The sequence below is a fragment of the Octopus sinensis genome, unplaced genomic scaffold, assembly GCF_006345805.1.
Source record: "Octopus sinensis unplaced genomic scaffold, ASM634580v1 Contig15652, whole genome shotgun sequence".
NCBI lineage: Eukaryota > Metazoa > Mollusca > Cephalopoda > Octopoda > Octopodidae > Octopus > Octopus sinensis.
Window position 1 is genome coordinate 12,501 of NW_021833846.1, and position 25,047 is coordinate 37,547.

The 25,047-nt window shown below is 35.6% G+C and overlaps 1 protein-coding gene across 1 annotated transcript in view; it reads left to right on the top strand.

Moving 5' to 3' along the window:
• The window catches only part of LOC115230492, a 33,209-nt gene extending 10,739 nt beyond the window's left edge, over positions 1-22,470 (top strand). Inside the window, exons 5-10 of the mRNA XM_036499675.1 lie at positions 5,601-5,689; positions 8,916-9,008; positions 12,255-12,323; positions 14,680-14,746; positions 16,845-16,969; positions 22,328-22,470. Coding sequence (XP_036355568.1) covers positions 5,601-5,689; positions 8,916-9,008; positions 12,255-12,323; positions 14,680-14,746; positions 16,845-16,969; positions 22,328-22,382 — 498 coding nt within the window. The 3' untranslated portion in view covers positions 22,383-22,470. The remainder of the gene's footprint in view (positions 1-5,600; positions 5,690-8,915; positions 9,009-12,254; positions 12,324-14,679; positions 14,747-16,844; positions 16,970-22,327) is intronic.
• Positions 22,471-25,047: the final 2,577 nt, after the last annotated feature.

The following is a 25,047-nucleotide window of genomic DNA, read 5'->3' on the forward strand; positions in this document are numbered from 1 at the left end:
ATATAGATATTTATATATTAACAGAGCAAACTTACACAGAGTACAAAGACTCAGCAAATTAAGAGGTGAAGTATGCTTACAGGTCCAACAGCTGTTTCTGGGGGACTTAGAATTACTTCATAATGTTGGCAGATGTACTTCGTAAAAGTCATGGATATGAACCTGTAGTGGGAGCACATAAACATTAGATAGATCTGGTCTCTGTCTTCAGGGTGGAAGGATGGGTATCTAACTTTTCAAATATTAATGCAGGGAAATTCAAAGGTAGATGGGTGAAGAGGAAGGTAAACAAAAGTGGAGGAAGGAAGTAGGCAGCTTAATGAGGTTGTGGGAAGTGTTGAAGCAAAGTCAAATCAGGAAGAGGGAGGGGTGAATGATTAAAGTATTGAGAGAAGCAGATGTAGAGGTGGAGAGTGGGGAGATGATTGAGAGGAGTGGGATGGTAGCTTGTGAAAGGTGGTTATTTTGTTGGGTTTCTAAGTGGACAAACCAGAACAGGAAGAGATGTTTGATAGAAAGTCGCTGAAGAGGTCACAGGTGTGTGACAAAAGATTACAAACAATGGACATAAAATAGAAACAGTAATAAACAAGTGAAGAACAAATATAGTGTATGCGTGTTTATTTGGCAATAAACAAAAATGATCATCCTGAAATATAACAATATGTATATATTGTATATATACAGGGGTTGGACAAAATAATGGAAATACCTAGCATTATAATTTTGAAATATCTATAAAACTGTCAAAAGTTTTTATTTATTATTAGTGTTGCTTAATATTTTTTGCTAAAATTGCATTTTCTTTTCAGATATCATCAGGAAAAGGTAAATAAAATTCATTAAAATGAACGATCTATCAGACTTTCAATGAGATCAAATTGTTGGTGCTCGTATGGCAGGTGCTAGCATAATGAAAACAGCCGAAATGTTTGGTGTACTGAGAAGTACTGTCTCAAAAGTGATGATAGCCTTTGAGAAAGAGTGAAAAACCTCCTCGTCGAAACAAAACTCCGGAAGAAAACCAAAACTTTCAGATAGGGACCGTCAGACTCTTACGTAAATTATTAGAAAGGATCACAAAAGTACAGCTCCCAAAATTACTGCAGAGCTTAATGACCACCTCGAGAACTCAGTTTCCACAAAATCTGTTCGCTGGGAGCTGCATAAAGCCGGATTTCATGGGAGAGCTGCAATCAGAAAACCACTACTTCCAAAAACAACCATTGCAAAGCATTTAGAGTGGAGTAAAAACTTACAGAATTGGTCCCTAGAGCAGTGGAAGAATGTCATCCTTTACCTTATTTCTGACCACCGGTGGAGTATATGTGTGTAGACAGCCAAAAGAAGCATTTGACCTAGACCGCCTTTTTCCAACTGTTAAACATGGAGGAGGATATGTGATGATCTGGGGGCTATATCTTGGAAATTCGCCTGCCCAATGATTTCCCTTCATGGTAGAATTAATAGTGAAGACTATTTAAGCATTTTATCTGATCAAATTCATCCTATGATTGTGGAACTGTTTCTGGAGGGAAACACAATCTTTCAGGAGGATAATGCACCAATTCACACAGGTAGAGTTGTTACTGAATGGCATGAGGAACATTCTAGTGAAGTTGAACATCTTATCTGGCCACCACAGTCCCCAGATCTCAATATTATTGAACATTTATAGTGCATTTTAGAAAAAAAAGTAAGAAGTCAATATCATCCACCATCATCACTACAAGAGCTGGAGATTGTTTTAGCTGAAGAATTGACAAAAATTCCTTTGGAAACAATTCAAACTTTGTATGAGTTCATACCTCATAGAATTGAAGTTGTAATTACTGCCAAAGGCAGTCCTACCCCATATTAAAATAAATTTGTTTGAAATTTTAAGGTGTTTCCATTTTTTGTCAAATCCCTGTATATATATATATATATATATAATCAAAAGGGTAATAATATAGATTACTACCAGTTGCCCAGCACAAAGGACGAATTAGTCATTTGACAAAATATTATTCATATAGAAAAATATTATTCATGTAGAAATATAATTAAGGGCTCCTAAATAAGGATGCCAAGTGCTAGGGACACAAAAAAGGGATAAATTGATCGAGAGTGAAAATCAAAAACATTTACCAATAACGTTATTGGTAAATGTTTTTGATTTTCACTCTCGATAAATTTATCCCTTTTTTGTGTCCCTAGCACTTGGCATCCTTATTTAGGAGCCCTTAATTATATATATATATATATATCATTCAGTAAAAAATTATACACACTCTTGTTTCTCCAATTTATTAAAACAAACTCCTTGCTTTTCAATGTATTTCTTTCAGTGGTCAAAAAATTTTACTTATTCTTTTGGAAAAGCTTTGCAGCTGGTTGTGTAACCATTTATGCACTTCTTCATCCATCCATAGCAAACCATTGATTTTGTAAAGGATCTCTGAGTGATGCAAAGAGGTGATAGTCAGAAGGGGAAAGATCTAGACTATGCAAGGTATTCTAGTGACTCAGAACCTAACTTTTCATTGCTTTCAAAGATGTGGATGGCCATATGTGGGCCTGCATTGTTGTGCAACAATACCTTTTGATTTGACAATAGATCTCATTGTTTGGTGAAAATTGCTGGTTTTACTTTGTTGGCCAGCATTTCACTGGTGAATGTAAACCCCTTTTCCAGATAATATTCCAGTATAGACCCTTTAGCATCTCCAAAAATGTTAAGATCCCCTTTCTGTGGAAGGTTGAGTCTTGAATTTTTGCTGGTGATTCTGGGTGTTTCCTCTGCATACACTGCCTTTTGGATTCTGACTCAAAGTGATGGACACAGTTCCCATCTCCTGTGACTATTCTCTCTAAAAATGCTTTGCCTTTGTCATTGTAGCAGTCAAGTAAAACATTCACAGATCTCCACACAATTGCACTTACACACTTTGTTAAGCTCTCTTGGCACCCATCTCACATAGAGTTCATGGAAATGAAGATTGTCATGGATAGTTTCCTATGCAGAGAACATGCTACCTCATCAATAGTCTCTCATTGGTTCACCAGAACCATCTCTCAGTGATGTAGCTTGATGGACATCCTGCTCCCTCTTGCTGCTTTACACTTGTCTGGCTATTTTAAAACTTTTTAGTCTGCTCTTATACACTTCTACACTGTAGAGCATTGTACTGAAAGTGTGTGATGAATTTCAGCCCTTGACACACCTTCAGACTAGCAGAAACAAATCACTGATCTCTATTATTCTTTGGTGCACACTGCCAGTGGAGCAGCCATGTTTACTCAGTAACACAAGAAAGAAAACTGGAGTGATCAGAGTCAAACCTTGGTTATGTAACCACAAGAGTACCACCTTTTAACATGTAAACAATCAAGGTAGAGCAGCTAACCTAAAGGAAGTTTATACATCATCATCATCATCATCATTTAAGGTCTGTTTTTCATTCTACCATAGGTTAGATGGTTTGACTGGATATGGTAAGCAGGATAGCTGTACCAGGTTCCTGTCTGATTTGACTTGGTTTCTATGGCCCTTCCTAATGCCAACCACTCCAGGAGTGTGGTGGATGCCTTTTCCGTATCATTGGTACTGGCCACAATTATGATTTCACTTGGCTTGATTGGTCTTCTCAAGCACAGCAAATCACCAAAGGTCTCGATCATTTATCATCACCTCTGTGAGAGCCAACGTCTAAAGATCATGCTTCACCATCTCAATCCATGTCTTCCTGGATTCCCTCCACAGTTCGAGATTGGCACTTTGTTATGCAGCTGCCCTTACCCATACACATCACATGACCATACCAAGGCAGTCTTCTCTCTTACACACCACATCTGATACCTCTTATGCCCAATTTTTCTCTCAGGACGCTTACATTCTGTTGTACATGCACACTGGCATTGCACATCCAGCAAAGCATACAAGTTACATTTCTTTCAAGCCATCACATGTCCTCTGTAGTCACATCCCATGTTTCACTGCTGGGTAGCATGGCTATATGCACACAGGCATCATAACATCTACCTTTCATTCTGAGGGGAGGCCTGTGTTATCAAAAAAAAGATAGAGGCTCTCTGAATTTTGCCCAGCATATTTTTATTCTAGCAGCTATGCTGTTGGAGCATCTGCCTTGGTCACCCAGATAATGGAAGCTATCAATTACTTCTAAGTATTCCCCTTGGTATTTGATGGACTTTAATTTCTGTATGTTTCTGGTGTTTATTGTGCATATACATCTGCCATATACAAAGACTATTTTCTGTGTGAACCTTCCTCAGTTATAACTCTACCTCTTATTTGTCCATAGCTCCCACCAGGTACAGCTTATGGAGTTTCTACCTAAGCCTTTTCTACATAAGAGCAGGGCCATCTTCAAGTGTTTTCTCTAATTCTGGTAGTAATTCAGCTATAAGAACATGATCATCAGCATAGAGGAGCTCCCAAGGGCAGCCCATCTTAAATTCCTGTTATTGCCTGAAGGACTATGATGAACTACTTCTACACTAAATTCATTGCTATACTTGTTGCCAACCCTCATCTTACTGACAGCTTCCCTGCATATGGCTTGTACAGCTCTCACCAACCACTCATCTATCCATAGTTTCTGCATTGACCACCAAATAAGGGAGCAGGGGATCTCCTGCCGCAATGTGGGTTCATCTGGTATCTCAGATAGAAACCTGTCCAGACATTCCTTGAAAACTTCCACATCAACACCATGTAGATCTCTAAGGTTGTCTGGAAGGATGTTAAACAATTGCAGGTCCTTGAAACTCAGACTATTGCAGTACTGTGTCCTTATTTTAGATGGGGAAGATGAGATATAGCCGTCAATTCCAAAATTGGGAGCAATACCCTCCAAGATCTTCCAAATATATATTACTGCATATCTTTCTCATCTTCTCTGCATGGAATAGGCGACTCAGCTCCTTTAGCCTCTCCCAGTAGCTCATCTTTTGCATCAAGTCAATCTTCTTTGTGTATTGGCGCTGGATTGCTTCAAGTTCCACAGTTTGTTTCACACTCTCTGGGGACAATAGTTGGGAGCAGTAGTCCAAGTGGCTGAGAATGAAAGTCCTTCATAGGAGTAGCAGGGCTTCCCTTTTCCTGGTTCTGAATATCCTCAGAATCCATTCAGCCACTCACCTGCACAGTGTTACCATCTTGGTAATATGCACATGGAATGTTTCATCATTGCTCATGTGAACCTCCAGGTCACACACCGACTGTGACTCTGGGATCATATTACCTCCTGATCCAATTTATTTTGATTTTAGCCTGGTGTTGGACCAATAGTGGAGTGCCTGAAATTTCATAGCATTGAACAGCATGTTATTTTTGTTAACCCATTTGTATATTTCATTTAGATCTTTCTGCAGTTTTATGATGTCTGGATATAAATCTCTATTCTCTTTTATTATGAATTCATTACATATATACTTTACACATGTCTCGCCAGACCCTAATGACCAGTGGCCAAATTATTGTAAGAGATCCTTAAATGTTTACTGAGATAGGATTGATTTTTACATGGGATGCATATATTTTCTTGTCATTTGTTATAATATCTAATGAAATATATATATTTTGCTTTTTACAGATTCATATTTTATCTGAAGCTAATGAGGTCAAAATTGTATTTACAAAGGCAATTGACGAAGTTAGGAGTCAAAACCCAGAATTTATAAAGTAAGGACACTGATATTTTTTCTTACATCTATAAGTACAAAACTACATTGTATATAGTATTGTTTGAATGTGTGTGTGTGTCTGTGTAAGTGCACATATATATTTTTATGTATATATGTATATAAACACTATATATAAACTTAGATATGTTTCAACCAAAAATTGGTCCAGGCCATGTCTAACTTAATAGCACCACCTGATAGGATTATTTGAATCCTGTTTAAGTCAAGTTTTGTTTATGGTCCATTCAAGTAATGAGTTTTTGTTGGGTGAGTTGTATCCAATTATGGGTGGCTTATCTGGTATTCTTTGAAGGAATCTATCCAGACTTCGTTTAAAGTTGATGGGATCCTTTTCCTCTTTGATCTCTTTCGGGACAATGTTAAATAGGGCAGGGCTTGTTGAGGAAAAAGAAATTATGTTGCAGTGTACATGTATGCTGTGATCTTGAATTGGGCAGGGGATGTATGGCCCGTGGTCCCAGTCTTGGATGAACCTTGAAGCTAATGTTCAGGTCATTTGGGCAAAATTGGCGGTATATTCTCCACATCGTACAAATGATGTACCGCTCACGGCGACGCTGGAGAGAGTAGGGTTTCAAGGCTTTAAGGCGATCCCAATAATCGATCCTATACATATATATATGTATGTATGTATATATAGGAAAAGCAGAAGTTGAATAGTTAAAATATTTTTTATTAAAATATTTGAAGCTTTAACCAGTTGGACTATATATGATTCCTGCCACTTTCCCTCCAGACAGATTAAATTAGGTCTGTCTAGATTATAACTAAACATGTTCACTCAACCATGTTGGCCCTCTTTTTAGATGCAAAATATACTGTCACATGATATGAACATAGTGGGAAACTTACAAGAGGTTATAAACTTAATGATGTGACAGAAAACATTCAGAGCATTGTTTGTTTGGACTTGTTCAGTCAACTGTGTCAATCTTAACTTACAATGCCAAGCATTGTCACTTGAGACTAACATACAAATGAAGCAGGGAACCTACAAAAGTTTCTAGGACCAGTCCTACAATCAAATCCTATTCAATACATATACTAATTTGAGCCTTAAACTCCATATAAAAATAAGGCAAACTTCAAACACTAGTCAGAAGCAAGCAACGTGTTTCTATTTGAACTTTTTGAAAATCAGTGTAAACTGTGAAACCGGTTAAAGGTTTAAATATTGTAATAAAAAATATTTTAACTATTCTCAGTGCATTTTCAACTTCTATTTTTCCTATATTTCCACCCATGTGGAATAAAATATATTTGCTTTCTAGCACACTTTAAGATGTAGAGCAGTATATATTAAAAATGGGGAAGGCCAGTTTATGGAATTACCTTAGGTTTTTTGTGGTGTATCATCAGATCACAAAAACCTGTTGGCCTATGACCTCTTCAAAATATTTTAAAGAGGTCATGGGGCAACTGGTTTTGGGGATCTGATGATATGCCATAAAGCTACACTCTTCATGGATGGGAAACCTAAGGCAATCCCATAAACTGGCCTTCCCCATTTAAATATATATATATGTATAGGTCTGGTGATGCAGACAGGGAAAATAGAACTCAAAATATGAATGTGTGTATATATTTTTTATTGATATTCAGCAGAAGCTATAGAGTGACTCAAGGCTCAAGAGTTTCATGTGCTGGCACTTATCAAACTGTGTGTTTGTGTGTGTGTGTGTGCGCGCACGTGTACACACAGTGGATAAATATTTTTTATTCATGGGGTAACCAGACTATCATTGGTTTCATGTTCAGAGAGATATCTCTCATTAATTATTTGAGTCTGTATCCTGAGACATTAGGATTTGTCTCCATCTTAGATAAAACAATAGAACACAATAGAGTCACGTGACATTTAATAGAGTGATGTGAGATTTGTTTTTACCTATATGTGTGTGCCTGATTGCAGAATTTTATATGTTTTTCACATATTATTATGAATGCATAGGATTGTATATTTATGAGTTTGTGTATATATTTATGCAAAAGTCTCTGCATATATTCATGTTTGTGTGCATATTCATTCTGTGAATTTTTCAGCGGATCATTTGGTAACATGCACATATGTACACATACACATGTATGTATATGTGTACACATACAGACATGCATGTACACAGACATTGATATATGTCTATATTTATTTATACATGTGTGTGTGTGTGTGTGTGTGTGTGTGAGTGTATGTGTCTGTCTATATGTGTATTTACATGGATCACAAAAAATACAAAATAGAATAGGTAATTTCTTAGCATGACAGCTGTTTCAAGGAGCTCAGTGTTATGAAATAATCATAATAATCATAATTTTCTGGTGAAATGTGCAAAACGTCATGGGTATGTAACCAGTTACCAGTCACATGAAGGTATTGCAATAAGTCTGGCTCCTCTCATCAAAAGAAGATTGGCAAACGTGATGTATGGGACAGAGGAAGAACTTCTACAATATAAGAAGAAAAGAACAGGGATAGAAGTGAAGAAACAGAGAGAAAGAGAGTGAGGGAGGGGGCAAGAAGATGAAGTTAAAGCCATCCTCTTCAAAACGAACGTCATGGGTGGTCAAATTTATGTGAAGCAGATAATAGATTAGTTGGGAATGCCACCTGGTCTGTCAAAGCAGCAGGAGATGTACATTGAGATAAAGGAGTGGTGGGGGAGGTTGTGGAGAAGGAAGTATGTTGAAAGAGAATATGCTAGTAGGAGAAAGTAAACTGATGTTGTAGTACTTAAATAATGAGTGAAAAAATTTAGTCACAGTTATGAGCAATTATAAAAACTTTACATAATGAGCAAAAGGGGAATAAAATTTGTGTTTACATGAGAAGATTATGTGAGAGAACCTATTGAGTAATAATCACAATTCTACTTTGGTTAGGAAGCAGAATTCTTACAACACAGCCACATATGTACCTAGTCAGAGGACTGCGCCAAGCTCTGTTGTCTGCTTTGGCATAGTTTCTACAGCTGGGCACCAGCCACTGAAGAAGTGCAGAATTCTGAAATTATGTGATCTGGAAGTTCTTGTCTGCTATGTTATATGTGACTGCTTTTAGCATCGTATAACTATATGAGAAGACCTCTCAAATACCACAATAGTCAGTGCTTTAACAATATATCCATGTTTTGTAGGGTATAAAGATTGCTTTTGCTATTAATACTACTTCTTCCATCTCTAATATTTGTATGTGTATATGTTTCTAGATTTCTTCAATCAGTTGTGGGAGAGGAATATGAAATTGTTCCTGGCAAACTTGATGTCCCCCAAAATGGTCAAGGTGAACCTGATCCTCTAAGGTATTTTCTTATTTTATATAATGGCTTTACTGCTGTGTGTGTGCGTGTGCGTTCCTTCAGCAATTTTAGTCTTCATATAAAATTAAAGATGGAATTAAAATACATAATGAAGCAGAAACCATTGTAATTAACCCCATAACATCAGCTGGCATAAATTTACATGCACTGTGTACTTGCTTTGAATCAGATGATGAAAATATGTGCAACCCTATCTGCTGCAGATTTATACCTGCTTGTGTTCTGGTTGATATAAATAGCCATTATCACTCTCAGAATTGATAATTGAGGCCACTGTGAAAATTTCGAGGAATCTGATAGGTTTGTTAGACTCTTCATGTAAATATTTCCAAATTAGTTCAAAACTTCATCCCCATAATAGTATAAAAGCAGCAGTTTTGGTGGTTACACCATCATTTCCATTATGACTTCCTATCAACTGTATACACTTTCAGCAAATTCTTCTGATCCTTCACGGAATTTACAGTTGCATCCAGCTATGCCAGTTTTGTCGAATTTATTGCCCTTGCAATGAGGACAATTTACATAAATAAACACTGCATGGTTTAAAGCGGTTGATGTAAATATATGCTGAACCATTGTCATGTGCTAATTGCTGATCTCAGATGAGAAGATTACCATCAGTGCATTATAGTTGCCTGATAAAAAAACTTGTCATTGGGTCGACATTATAACCAAGAATAGTGCAAAAACATACATAACAGAGTTTCAGATTAAATGCTTTACTATATATTATTATATATTATTACATTAGTATCCACATACATATTTATACATGTATGTATATGTAAGTACATATTTATGCATGCATACATGCTTGCATGTATGTAGATATATTCAAGTATATATGTGCATGCATATGTGTGTGTGTGTAGAGTGTTAGGTGTGATGTACATATCTGGCAAGAAGAACTATGAAAAATCCCATTGAGTAAGCACCTAGAAATATGTGGAGACGGAAAGTTCAAAATCTTTCCCTTTTACAAATGTACACAGGTCTTGCATTGTCTGCAATACCAAAAGGCAGTGGAACTACACTTCATAAAAAGATTCTCTTTGAAATTAAATGTTTGAAAGAGAAAAAAAAGAAGCAAAGAGTACATTTCTATGTATGTACATATGTATGGGTATGAGATATATATAGTTTTTTTTATTTTACTAATGTATTTTCATACAGAACTACACCTTACCAAAAATATATAAATAAATGTATGACAGGAATATATTCTAAATATAACTCAATGAGTATGAAACAGAAAGGACAGGAAAACATTTTTTATTATTTTTTATTTCTTATTCCCTATTTTTTCTTTTTCTTTCCTTTCTTTTCTTACCATCCCTAAAAACCATTTCAAAGCAATGGTATAAGTAGTAAACAAGTTTTTACTTTATTTATTTATTTATTTATTTATTTATTTATTTATTTTTTTGACAATCCTTAAAAAACCCATTTCAATACAATGAAAAGTGGTGGGTAGGAAAATGAATAGCCCTGCTCTCTCTCTTTTACCCTACTCATCTTTCTATCCCTCTGACTATCTATCTGTCTGTCTGTCTTTCTTTCTTTCTTTCTTTCTTTCTTCCATTGTCTTCAAAGCCCCACCCACAAAAAACGAAACAAAAACAATGTTCTTTTATAAACAAAATGTGGGGATGGGTGTGTGGGTGGTGTGTTGTAATGTGATGTGTAATGTATGGTGTAGTGTGGTGTGGTGTGATGTTGGGTGGTGGGAGAATCGAGAGTGGAGAAAGCACGGGTGGGGTGTGGGTTCAGCTGAGGGTTGGGGTAGAGTTGGGGCTTGTGGGTAGGCAGAGGGTTGGGGTATGTGGGAGAGGGTGTGTGGAATAGGATGGGGGGATGGGAAGGATAGGGAAGGTGGAGTAGGAATATGTAGGGATATGTTTGAATGGTATGAGGTCTTGCATTGTCTTGCTGTAGTAGAGCTCACTTTCTGTTATCCAGTGCTGGGTGTCTTTGCTGCATAATTGCATAAGCCTCTCCTGCTGTTTAGAGTACAGATTAGCACCAATATTTCAACCATCTGGGATGAACTTATAGTGAATTATCTCCTCATAATTCCATGCAGAACATCACCTTGTGTTTAGAATGCTCATGTTTTGTGACAGGTTCCAGAAGCTGGCTCTTGCTTAATCAATACTTATGCATGGATTGTGGAAAATATTCACATTCTATTGCATGTTACTATCCTCTTAAGGAACTGCAGATTATGCAGATTTTCCAGGAGTTCCTTGCAAAACATTCACTTGCTCTGTACATGAGCTGGGCTCATTCTATGAGGCTGAATTGAGCAGCTCCAGTTGTTTTTGCTGAGGTTGCAAAGGTGACTAGCCACACTGGACTATAAGAGGCTGAACTTGCCTGTACTCTCCAAGTGCTACTTACTGGATTTACTTTTATAGCTTGGAGCATGGCCTCAGAATCTATGGTTTTAGGCCTGCCTGACCTTATCTGATTGTCATGGTTCTTGCAATCTGAGTGAAAATTCTTGAATCATCTGGTTACTGTACTGTGATCAACTGCACCTTCACATTTTGTGCAACAAATGTTTTTGGCCCAGTTTGAACACAAAGCATATATTCCTGAATTAGACTTCATTGCACATTCAAATCACATGTGGAGGGAAGCAATGTACAACACATCAGTGCACTACCATGATGCTACCAACCTCAGCATTACCTTCCAAAGCTTGAACTATTTCAGGTATACAATAGAAACACCTAGCAAACTAACCGGTATGTAAATATTGCAAAACTTTTAACTTGCCTTTGTACAGACATACATGCATACACACAACCACACCTGTCTGTGTGGTAAAGAAACTTGCTTCTCAGTCATATAGTCATGGTTTTGTGTGTGTGTGTGTGTGTAATTTAATAGAAGTTTTGATTTGTGTGGCCTTTTGACTCTTCTGTATTGTAGAACTTAGAAACTTGTCCCTTCATCTATAATTGGAGATGTCTCTAAATACTAGAAAAAAGATTGGGGAAGAAAGAAAAGACAAAAAGTAAAACAAAAGGAGGAATCATAATAGTTTGAAGGGAGAGAGAAAGGTAGTTAGCTTACGGTGTTGTGATCAATTTTAAGGGGGTATGTGACTTAGTTTGACGAGGTGATATCTACCTGATTGATTGGGTTTCTGTATGTGTGTAATGTTGTTATTTTGAATTTTATGAATATATTTTTCTTCTTTTTATTTTATCATTGTAGGACAAGTCTGGTTTTATTTGCAGTTAAAAATGCAACTAAAAAGGTAGTTCCTCCTAAAGAGCTTCTAAAGTGAGTCACAGTTTTAGTTTTCTATTTATGTATTAAAATTAATAAACATATTATTCAAAATATAGCGATAGAACTTTTGTATCAGGCATAACTTTGTATTCTTAGTTTACACACAAGTCTCTGTTCAAACTAAAGCCTACTTTCCAACCATTGTTCTATATATCTGAGAAAATGTCCAGCATACAAATAGGTAAAATATTGAACATTTGCTCTTTTAGATTTTTAAATTTGTATGTAATATCAAGTTATATTTGTTTCCTTTTAGCTGTAGCTATGGGTTGTATAACCCGTTAAATGCTTGGAGCCCTACTGAAGACTGTCTCATCTTGTATATGTAAAATGTGCCATGATAGAACTCATCACTCTCCAAGCTATAATTATAATGGTTTGAACCCTGCTTTTGATGTTAACAGATATAATCTGTCTCTTTGCTTTATACCTATTCACAGGTAGATGGAATGAAATGGCCAGAGTTTGGCTATGTAGACTGTGAAATGGTGATGAAGCAATTCCTACATTCTGTCAATATAGCTATCTATAATTTCTAATGTACATCCTCACAAAAACGCCATTTGACTCCATTGACATGAAGTTATTCACCATCACACAACTGCTCTGGCCCACAAACATGCTGTCTCCGCCCTGTCTTTTCTCCCACTACTACATTGGCTGCTGTTTCTTGAAGATTGCTGGTCTTATGCAACTTATACTCTGGCGCTTCCAGTGCATTTGCCTCTTATCCTTTCATCTCCCATATTGTTTTCACCATCCCCATCCATCTGCCTGCATTGCACTAATCCCTATATCTAGTTCTATCAGAACGCCACTCCTCTTAAATTGCATCCTTGTACATGTTTTTTCCTCCAAATTTCCTGAAAAAGAATATTAATCAGACCGATCTTAGTAGTCCTGAATGTCTTGCAAAGGTCTTGGGCATTGCCCATGCTTCTGGATTAAACTAATAAAAGAAAATATAAACTCTTTGCAAAAAACAAAAACAAAAAACCCCTTTTGGGACTAATTAGTGACAAATTTGAAATTTATTGCCTTTTTTATTCCCTTACAAAATAAGACTAGGCAAATGGATGAAATATAAGCTTTTCAGTTTAATTTTTGTAGTTTATCAACGACTAGTGGTGTTTCTCTGGGTTATAATCACTAAATGCTTGTTAGTTTGAAACTCTGTTTTAAGGTTAGAACAATTCATTACTGAATCAAAGAACTGGTGATTGAAAACTCTTTTTCATTAAGTTAGTTACACCCAGCTCCCCTTGAAGAAACTTGTGACATGAAATTTACTGACTTAATGTTTGAGAGATAGGCCATACTTCAATCTAAGCTAGTATTATATACTATAATGTGATTGTAGAGAATCAAGTATCATAATGTGAGCTTACTGTATTCTAAGATTTTGCTGGTAGTTGTAACTTTGCATGTTTTACAAAACAAATTAGAAGGCCAAAGATAAAAAGATAACTGAGTAATTATATGTTATATTCATCTTAGGTATTTAAAGAACTTAGGGTGGCTGATATTCTGAGTGTAAATGCTTTGATTCAACTGACTCTTAGCAAATCCACAATGAAGAGACTTTCGTGAAATCTCATGTTATTTTGCAAAAGAAGTATGTTATAGGTGTTTGAAAATTAGATTTACACAAAATCTGAGTGGTAAAGTACTTGACTATTTACTCTTAGAGTGCAGATTAAAACACAAAGTATTTCATTAGACTTTTAAACTAAATATATTATATATTTTAGCATTGTGTACTGTAAAGGCAACCAAATATTATTTTTATTTGCTTCCAAAAATCAAAAATATGTAAAGGTGATCTTAGAATTATTGAAAATGTTGACATTAAATAAAATGCTTTTATTTCATTTTTGCAAGATTCATAATGCAAAATTGTATATTGAAACAGATGTTGTTTGTATTTTTTGATGGGGGTCATTTTGCTAATAAGAGCTACACACACTGGTTCTATTTCACCAAGGACTTTCTATTCCTGTATGCAGTCTCAGAGAAAGGAACAAATTTGATGAGATGGAAAACGGTGATGAAAAGATTTTGACAAACCAACTGATTGATTGACTGACTGTACAATTTCTCGAAAAACCAATTAGCTTATTGGTTAATTGAATCTCTAGTTGAGTAAAGAAATAGAATAGAACCAATGCATGTGTTTCTTAAAGGCAAACTGTTCCTTCTAAGACAATAAGAAGATACTTATATATTTGTATGAAGTTCCACCATATGAATAAGTATATAATGAATTTTACTTTGCTTTATGTAGAAAATATATAGAAAATCAAGAAACTACTAAATTCCTGTTTGATTTTTTTCCATTAATATATAGAATCCTTGATACGCAAACAGTTTTAAATGCAGAGAAGTTTCAAGATTTCTCAGTAGAGAATGTTAAGGTAGGAAACTGATTTCAGATTTTGAATGGTAAATGTTTTGTGTTCCTCTTGTAAAGATTGGAGAGATTTTCACCAGGATACAGGAGTCATATAGATTAATAAGAAGCTTTATTTTGAACACAGGAAATAAGATATATTCTTTAAAAGATAATTATCTTCAGCAATGTTAATGCTTGATTTTGGTTTGTTTTTTTAGAAGCTGGTATAATCACATATACAGATCTTTTCCTTTTGAACGGCAGTTTTCAACACAATTTCTAGTTAACTAAACACTTTTAAACTTCGTATACTGGTAGAATGTGTCAAAATAAAACAGTTTTTTCTCTTGGCTTTCTTGAGAAAATTGTAATTTGTAAGTTTAACGTAGTTTAATTTTTCGAATTTTAACCAATCAATGGCCTCTATTGAGTTAAAATCATTTGCTGCGTTTCACGTTTCACACTGTCATAGTCGAGTTCATAGTGACAATTGCCCTGCTGCCATCCTTTAATTGGGCAGGCAAGGCAGTTTTCCTATACAAGCTTGTAACTTTGCAGTTCAGCAAAAGAGACCAATAGAATAAGTACAAGGCTTAGCAAAAAGAATAAGTACTGGAGTCAACTCATTCAACTAAAAATTTGTCAAGGTGGTACCCCAGCATGGCTGCAGTCTAATGACTGAAACAAATTGGGAGGCCCTAGGCATTGATGAAAATGAACGGGTTGGGGACTATTATGTATAATTTCCAGATGTTTTTGGTCTGGTAATACTACCAGGAAGGGGGTGGGCTACTAGTTCGAGATAAACTCAACAGGCATGGATGTGCTGTCAGACAGAGCAACGAAACTATTCTGATTGCACCTGTTCAGTGTCTTGGCATTGCTGACATGTGGAGTTATGTCAAACAGCTGCTGTCATGTGGGATGGATCTGTCTGTCGTCTGAGTCCATAGTGATGATTGCCCTGCTGCCTGCCTTTAATTATGCAGTCAAGGCAGTTTTCCTTTGCCTGGTGGCTGTAGCAAAAGCAGTTGTTTGGTGGATGAAGCTGAAAGGAATGAGGACAGATTCATTCTTCTTTTGTAAAACCCTCAACTGTTTCAAGTTTCACTTGAAAAGGAAACTGGGGGTGGGGAGGGGGGGTGCTGTCCTCAAGTGAATTTATCAAAAGGTGGGTGAAAGTTGCAAAAATTACAAGAGTGGATGATACTACTCAAAGTGTAGACCAGTGAGTTGGAGGAAAGGAGTTGGAAAGAGAGCTTGGTATTCAGGGTGATCTTGGATGGTGGGGTTCCTTGATTATTCCTAGAGGTCTTCTTGATACAGGAGGCCTGCATCACTGTAATTTTCTTTATTATTCTTTCTTCTTAGTGCTGTATACTATGTATACTTCCCTTGTTTTAATGTATACTTTTCCTTTAACTTTTTTTTTAACATTCCGTTATATGTAAACCCCCACACCTTATGTCTGTCTTTGTATTGTACCCTTCATCCTTCACTCTGGTGGCAAATAAAAGAAATCATCATCATCATTATTATTATCGTTTTGACTCAGAATTTAATTCCTGGTAGGTTTTACATAGGTTGCATGTTACTACCTGTAATGTTAGATATCCACATGAAATGTTCAAAACCCTTCTAATGATCTTCCCTGCTCCTAAGAGGCAAATCTTCCATAGAAGCTCTGCAAGAGATTCCATTCCAGTCTTCTTTATTCATTTGCAGTCTCTAATACACCAATTACCACAGTCATAATCTATACAGGTTGTTGCTGTTGTTTTTGTTGTTGCTGCTGCTGCTATTGTTGTTATTGCTAGCGCAGTTGATTGTCAAAATCATTTCAGTGTCAGAGACCAAATCCTTGTGGTATTTGCATTGGTTCTTTACATTCTGAAGTCAAATCTTGTCCAAACTACCTTTATTACATTAAGGCAAAGTAATAAAGTATCAGTTAAATATAGGGATGAGTTTAATTAACTAATCCCCATCCAACAAATTGCTGAATCTCTGCCTCAGTTAGAAATTTTTGTTTAATTATTGATGTTGTTCTTATGTGATTTTTATGTTTATGTTTACTTTCTGTAAAAATCATTATAGATTGATATTTCTTGCTCTTCTAGGAAACTGAACCACCTACAGTTGTTAACAACGATGAAAAGAATTTCATAATTTTTATTGCGGTCATTGCAGTGTTGGTTTGCATATTGATCATTACGATTATTCTATTTTATGCAAGTAATCGCAGGTTGGTAGTTCTCAGACTGATGAACTCATTTTTTAAATATTTCCTAAGTATAAACTTTTGAAAATTTTATATGAATTGATTTCAATTCAAAGAAGCTTTTGTGTTCTGAGATGAAAGTTAAAATACATTCATAGATGAGGAAAAATATTGCTTAGAAGTTTTGTAACATTGAAATTTAGGATGACTTTCCAATAGTAAATTGTAATATTGTGGAAGGGAATACAAATTTATTTGAGAAGCTGTTAATTCAAAATTGGAGTACAGTTTTTTTTGTTTAAAATTGACTCACACATCTTATACACATTAGTACCTTTAAGCTGCAAAATGAGTGTGTTGTGTTGGTTCCCTCTTGGGTTGGGCCAACAAAAGGATTGGACTGCTTACTGGCAATCTCACTTTATTTGTGCAGACTCTCAAGACATTGTATAACATTTGAATGATAGTGTTCAAGATATAGTGAAGTTCCAGAAATAGTAAGTCATGCATTCAAGTAGTATGCCTTGGTTGCAGCTAATGAGAATGCATTGACAAAATTTGAAACAGTATTATCATCCACGAGACATTCATATTTTAAAAGAATGTTTAAGCCTTTTGTTAACTTATTTCTGTTGAAATACAACGACCTTTATTTCAATTAAGTTTGAAAATAACAAAGAATTCAGTAAAATAACTTTGTTATCATTAAAGTGATGTTTAACATGAAAGATTTCGTTTAGATTACTTTAAACAGGAAGTTTATATTATAGAACCAGGGGCAGTCTTAGGTGGATTTGTTATTAAAATGGTTAAGAAGATTACAAAATATTGAAATCTCAGGCATCACCCCAAAATAGATTCTATGGAAGGTAAGTAAATGTAACCAAATTGGCATGGGATATATATTGTCAACTGATTTGGACCATTCACTGGAGGTGTTTTTTTATATAAAATAAGTAAAGCAAAACAATATTCTGTTGCTATGTTGTTATTTCAATAGTTTACAACTTACATTAATTTTTTCCTTCTTTTTGTTACCTTTTTTATTAACACATTTTAAAGAGCGATAAAAGAGAATCATTACTAGCAACAGTACCCATGGGTATTCTGTAGTTATTTTGAAAACCATAAGATAGTTGGATGTTTATTAATTAATGGTAGTCTCAGATCCAAGAAAAACATTTCTGTCATTCCAAGATGAACAACATACACAGATGATCCGCTTGCAGCTGCATGTTGTGTTTTTCCATCTATTGGATAACAATGTGCAGATCTGATTGGATATTTGCTTGGTCTCCTCTCCGGGCCTACTACAGTACCTTGCGAGACTGTTGACTCTTGGTGAGTTAGTTTTTCATAACTAGCACCCATGTCGGGTGGAATGCAAGAAGCATCTTTTGAGTGTTGGACCTTATGGAAGCAATAACAAATGACCGAGACCTTTGGCAATATGCTGTGCTTGAGAAGGAGAGCCATGGAGACAAGTGAAATTGTAGTCATGGGTTGATACTGGTGTCATGCAACTGGCACCAATGCCAGTGGCACTCACAAATTCCCATTACACTCTTGAAGTGGTTGGTGTTAGGAAGGGCATCCAGTCATAGAAGTCATGCCAAATTAGACTGGAGTCTGGTGCAGCCTCTCAGCTTACCAGCCCTGGTCAAACCATCCAACCCATGCCAGCATAGACAACCGACGTTAAATGATGATGATGATGATGTCTGCCATAAGGTATTATTTTTCTCACACGCCAGCTAATTTGAATTGTCTAAAGTCGAAGACACCCGTTGTCTTTGTCCTGTTATTATTATTATTGTTTTTTGTTTTTTGTATTTATATTCGTATTACTTTTTGTTTTTTGTATTTATTTTCGTGTAACATCGTCCGTTTTTCTGTCCTTGTTTCGTATACATTCGATCCTTTTTCCAAGAAATCTAATGCTCGTAGCTTAGTTTTTCCTGGCCAGATCGGAGCAATCTCAAGATTAATCAGCCAAAATTGCGAGGATGATCCGTTCTTGACTGAAGATTAGAGACTTCGAATGACTTGTTCATTTTCATATCGTCTATTTGAATGTTTTGTGTTCTTATCCCATTTTATATTTTTTATACATATATATATATATATAGATATATATATATTATATATATAATATATACATATTATATATCATTTTATGTTCATACTAGCAGAATTGCCCGGCGTTGCTCAGGGCTGAATTGCTTGAAAGTACTGTTAATGATTGCACTGAATTATGATGATTATTCAGGCAAATATTGACATAAGTTTCTGCTGGGAGATAAGGACTTAACGATCAAATGCCATTGCATTGTTTTGGGGGAACCAAATTTCTGATGAGCATTATAGGGGCAGCAACTTTAAGTTTGAGAATGTGTGGTGGTAGTCCGGGGTGCTCAAAGGAATTGAGTACCTCTATTGGATAGTTGATGACATCCTGTAGGTCAGAGTTGTATCGATAGACTGATATACATAGACTTCCCCAGGAATGAGTTTTAGCATTTCATCATTAATATGGTGAACAGTTTTATTCCTCGGGGCCAGTATAGCCTTTTGGCCAATCCAATCCATATTCTGATAATTAGCTTGTAGATCTTGGAACACTGCATCTCTGAGATCAGAAGGCGTCTTAACAATGGTACAAATGGAATCGATGGCAATATTACCATTTTCATCCCCTGGTATTTTGCCTTCGCCAAGTGCAAGGAGGGTGTGAGGAAATGCTGCTGATGTGATATTACGTCGCATATGAGCACGCATATTGGTGTGAAGTTTGAGAGTTACTTCCCTTTATTAAAAAAAATATGCATTAAAATGGGAAAAAATGATGGTAAATTATTTGTAAAATCGTAGACTCATCGTAGACGCGTGCTAATACCCAGAAGGGCTCGATATGAATCACGACTATAAGATACCCGCTTTTGGTTAAACTGCATCGCAAAATGTGGGAGTAGTTAGGAATCTAAATCGGAGAAGACAGACACACAACCTTTCTTTTATATATAAAGATTTTCGTCCTAAAAAACTTTGTATGGAGTGAATGGTTACCTCTATGGAAATATATACACACACATTATACATACATGTGTGTATAGATGAATATATAAATACATTTAAATATCTATATACACTTTTGGGCGATCTTTCTGCTTCTTAGAGATAACTTTAGATCTTATTTTCGTCCTAAAAAACTTTGTATGGAGTGAATGGTTACCTCTATGGAAATATATACACACACATTATACATACATGTGTGCATAGATGAATATATAAATACATTTACATGTGTGTATAGATGAATATATAAATACATTTAAATATCTATATACACTTTTGGGCGATCTTTCTGCTTCTTAGAGATAACTTTAGATGTTATTTTCGTCCTAAAAAACTTTGTGCGGAGTGAATGGTTACCTCTATGGAAATATACACACATTATACATACATGTGTGTATAGATGAATATATAAATACATTTAAAATCTATATACACTTTTGGGCGATCTTTCTGCTACTTGGATATACTTTAGATCTTATATTCGTCCTAAATAACTTTGTATGAATTGAAAAAGAAAATGAATTGAAATTTTTAAGAAAGGAATTTGTTTACATACATGTGTCAAATGGCAAATGTTTGTGCAGTTGTCCGAAATGGAACCAGGGTAAATGTGTGGAACTGATGTATTATAATGAATAGTCCTTCTTGTTGTGAATATTAATTTGATTAATATGAACTGAAAACCAGTGGTGTAGCATAGGTGATCTTCTTCTAGCAAAAAGGATGACCAGTCTGAATGGGTCATTCCTGTCACACACACACCACACACACAGTCACACACACACACACGCACCCTCACACATGCACACACACACTCACACACACGCACCCACACATATGTTAGCTTACAATTTTATTTATATATTTGCGTGTCTATGTGTGGTAAAGAGGAAGTGGGAGTAATAGGCAGAGTAAAGGCTTTGAAGTGAAAGAGTGAAATGTTAAAATATTGAGTTTTCTCGAATTTTTTCTTAATTGAGGGTCAAATTGAAAGAAATTTGTATGCCATGACTGAATGGAAGTACTTTGAAAAATCATAGGTAAACGTAATTGAAGAAATTGTGTGAGGAGTAAATCGTTATGTATTTATTTGTTTCTGTTTGCTGTGTTGTTTTTTTGAGTAGTGGTTTAAGGTACACTTGCAAAGAGAAAGTAGGAGAAATTATGGTGATAGCATGAGTGAAGCAGTTCATCCCTTTTATAAATACTTTCACTTTAATCGTTGCACACTTGCAAAGAGAAAGGAGGAGAAAGTGTAGTGGTAATCGTATTAGTGAATCACTTGAACTGAAAGAGAAAAATTGTTAAATAGTTAGTTTTCTCTAATTTTTGCTTAATTGGGGGAAATAGGAAAAACTGTACCTGCCACGACCCGATGTATTCTACTCGTAAAATGATAGGTAAATTCTAATTGAAAAAATTCTATATTGTAGATTTGTATAATAAACAAATGGTTTGGGAGGCAGATAAAATCTGCCTTTTATAATAAGAGATGAGTAGTATATCCTTGGTTATGGCATATAACCAGTCAGAAAGTTACCATTGGCTTCACATTTACTAATGCACTTAGCAATATAGGAAACTCATCTGACCTACTGGCTGGAGGCACATAGATTCTTTACCAGTGGAAGCAGGTATAGAGTGTCTTGGTTAGTTTGGTGGTGGAAAAAACTGAAATAAGAAACCCTTTGAGAAGAAAAGAAGAGTTATCTCCCCTTGAACAATTTCAGCTGTAGCTGAAATGGGTCAGATGTGTATGCAAATTCTGTTCTCTAATCTACAAATACAGAAGACCACATTTCCAAAGCAAATTTTCTGGCATAAGGGCATCAGCTAAAACATTACTATTTGAATTCAAGAAGGCATCTGGATCATGCAAATTATTTGCAGTCATTGTCCTCTCTGCCAAGGAAAGAGTGCAGCATCTGCTTCCATTGAGATATAGCCCAGATTCTTCAAGCAGCTTCCAGTTATTTTTGTATGGTGTTGTCTCTTCTTTTAATCTCCATATGTTGCTGGGTAATACTATAACATTGCACCTCCCTATGATCCTAAAAGAGGACCTATGGTTATTTAACCTTGGCCTAAAACATACAGACATACACACACGCACAGTAGTTAGTCCCCCCACACATAACCTAGAGTGGTGATGCAGTCAATCCATTCTAACAGCATTCTTCTTATTGGTTTCTATTCATTTATTTGAATAAACTCTTGTATTTGTTAAAATGAAGTCATATAGATGTATTGAAATGATTTCAATGATATATTTGTTTGTCTGTACACTGCTTATTCTATTTTCTTCAGATATTCCAGGAAATTAAGAGCAGCTAAAACCACTGTATATGGTAAGTTGTTTTAATGTCTCTGTCTTTGGTTTGGAATGGATGCAATGTCAACCTTTTGGCTGCAAAGTTGACCTTTGAGATGTCCTGTATCTGTGGATATGATTTTTAGCTTACATTGGCTTAGAAACTTTTTTTTATGTATTATGTTCTAGGAAAGCAGGCCAGTATCCATAATTTTTAACTTCTCTCCCAAACCAATGAGATCAATGTAGAATTGTATATAACTATCATGTGGGGCTATTCTAATCTCATCAGCAAAGCAAGCCTAAATGTACTTGTTGAAGTAGCAATTAAAGAATCAATAAGACAATTGCACAATGGTTGGCCCTGTGGTTAGCATTTAAAAATAAAAATCTGTTACAGAATAAATAATTTAGAGATGTTAATCACTGGGAAAACAAAGTAGTTAAGTTAGTGATAATGTATTTAATGCAGGGAGCTTTAAAGAACAGTATTAATAAGTGATGGAGTCAGCTAGCAATTAGCCATCTCTCACTCAGCATGAGCATGAAAAACATGTTGAAATTTTCCTTACTGCAAAGAAAGATATACATGGCTGTGAGTGGATTTGGTAGTCAGAAACTGAAAGTAGCCTGTCACACACACACACATATATATATATATATATATATATATATATATATATATATTATATATATATATACATACATACATCATATATACATACATAATACATACATATATATATATATATACATACATACATACATCATATATATATATACATATATACATACATACATACATCATATATATATATACATATATACATACATACATACATACATATATATATGTATATATATATATAACATACATACATATATATATGTATATATATATATATATACATACATACATATGGCAGGTACAATTGCAACTCTTCTCACTATGCCTCTAGATGTCATGAAAACAAGAATTATGAATGCTCCACCTGGAACATACAAGGTAAAAATTATATACTCAAACAAAAACCTCTAACTAGTGTAATCAATATGAAATTGCATGATTGTTATCTGAAGCTCTCTATATATATACACACACTTTACACACTTCACACATGCACACACATATTATATGTATCCTGAAACCTTTGGCACTATGCCATGCTTCAGAAGAAGACTAATCAAGCCAAGTGAAATCATAGTTGTGGCAGATGCCAGTGTTATATAAAAAGCAACCATTACACTCTTGGAGTGGTTGGCATTGGGAGGAGCGTCCAGCCGTGGAAGCCATGCCCAATCTGACTGGAACTTGGTGCAGCTCTCCAGCTTACCAGCCCTGGTCAGCCGTCCAACCCATGCCAGTATGGAAGGGGATGCTAAATGATAATGATGATGTATATATTATTGTCAACGTTTATCATCTGTTTTCCATGCTGGCATGGATTGGATAGTTTGACAGGAACTGGTAGGGCTGCACCAAGCTCCATTGTCCGTTCCGTCGTGGTTTCTACGGCTGGATGCCCTTCCTAACACCAATTACTTTACAGAGCGTACTGGGTATATATAAGTATATAGTTAATGTGTACAGATGTGTGTGGCTCAGTGGTTAAGGTGTTGCACTCACAATTGCAAGATCATGGGTTCAATTCCCAGACCGGGTGTTGTGTTTTGTTCTTGAGCAAAGCACTTCATTTCATGTTGCTCTGTGATCATTTCGTCATCTGATATATGGCACCTGTTGCACCTATACATGTAATGTTGATTTGATGGAGGGAGTGAGTGTATGTCTACACAAACATTTGATTATCATCATCATCATCATCATCATCGTTTAACGTCTGTTTTCCATGCTGGCATGGGTTGAACTGTTTGACTGAGGTCTCGAGAGCCAGCAGATGCACCAGGCTCCAATCTGATCTGGCAATTTTTCTACAGCTGGATGCCCTTTCTAGCATCAACCACTCCATGAGTGTAGTGGGTGCTTTTTACGTGCCACCAGCACAGGGGCCAGAGGAGGCTGGCAACATCCACAATGGTTGGTACTTTTTATGTGCCACTAGCACGGACACCAGTCAAGGCGGCGCTGGCATCGGCCTTCACTATAAACAAATTATCTGTGTGTTGTTTGGTAAGAAATTGTTGAACCCTCATACATTGTCTAATGACTGGAATCTATCATCATCATCATATATGCATTTAATTATGTGTGTGTGTGTTTGTGTCTCCTTGTCTTTATATGATGGGATAGCTATAAATGATTATCATCATCCATCTACAAGCTGTGAATTTCCGATTGCGAACAAGATAGGTGTTTTGAATTGCTATTTTCAACTCTTTACTGACCATTCATAATTTTATCAAATTTCTCTGTCTATCTTTGACCATTCATAATTTTATCAAATTTCTCTATCTGTCTATCTTATCTAATCTTATTCATTTCATATCATTTCTCCTCGTATTAATCAACATTCGTATCTTCGCGCCATCTTGAAGCCTTTTATCTCTAATTCACATGTACTATCTCTCTCTCTCTCTCTCTCATCTACAAGCTGTGAATTTCCGATTGCGAACAAGATAGGTGTTTTGAATTGCTATTTTCAACTCTTTACTGACCATTCATAATTTTATCAAATTTCTCTGTCTATCTTTGACCATTCATAATTTTATCAAATTTCTCTATCTGTCTATCTTATCTAATCTTATTCATTTCATA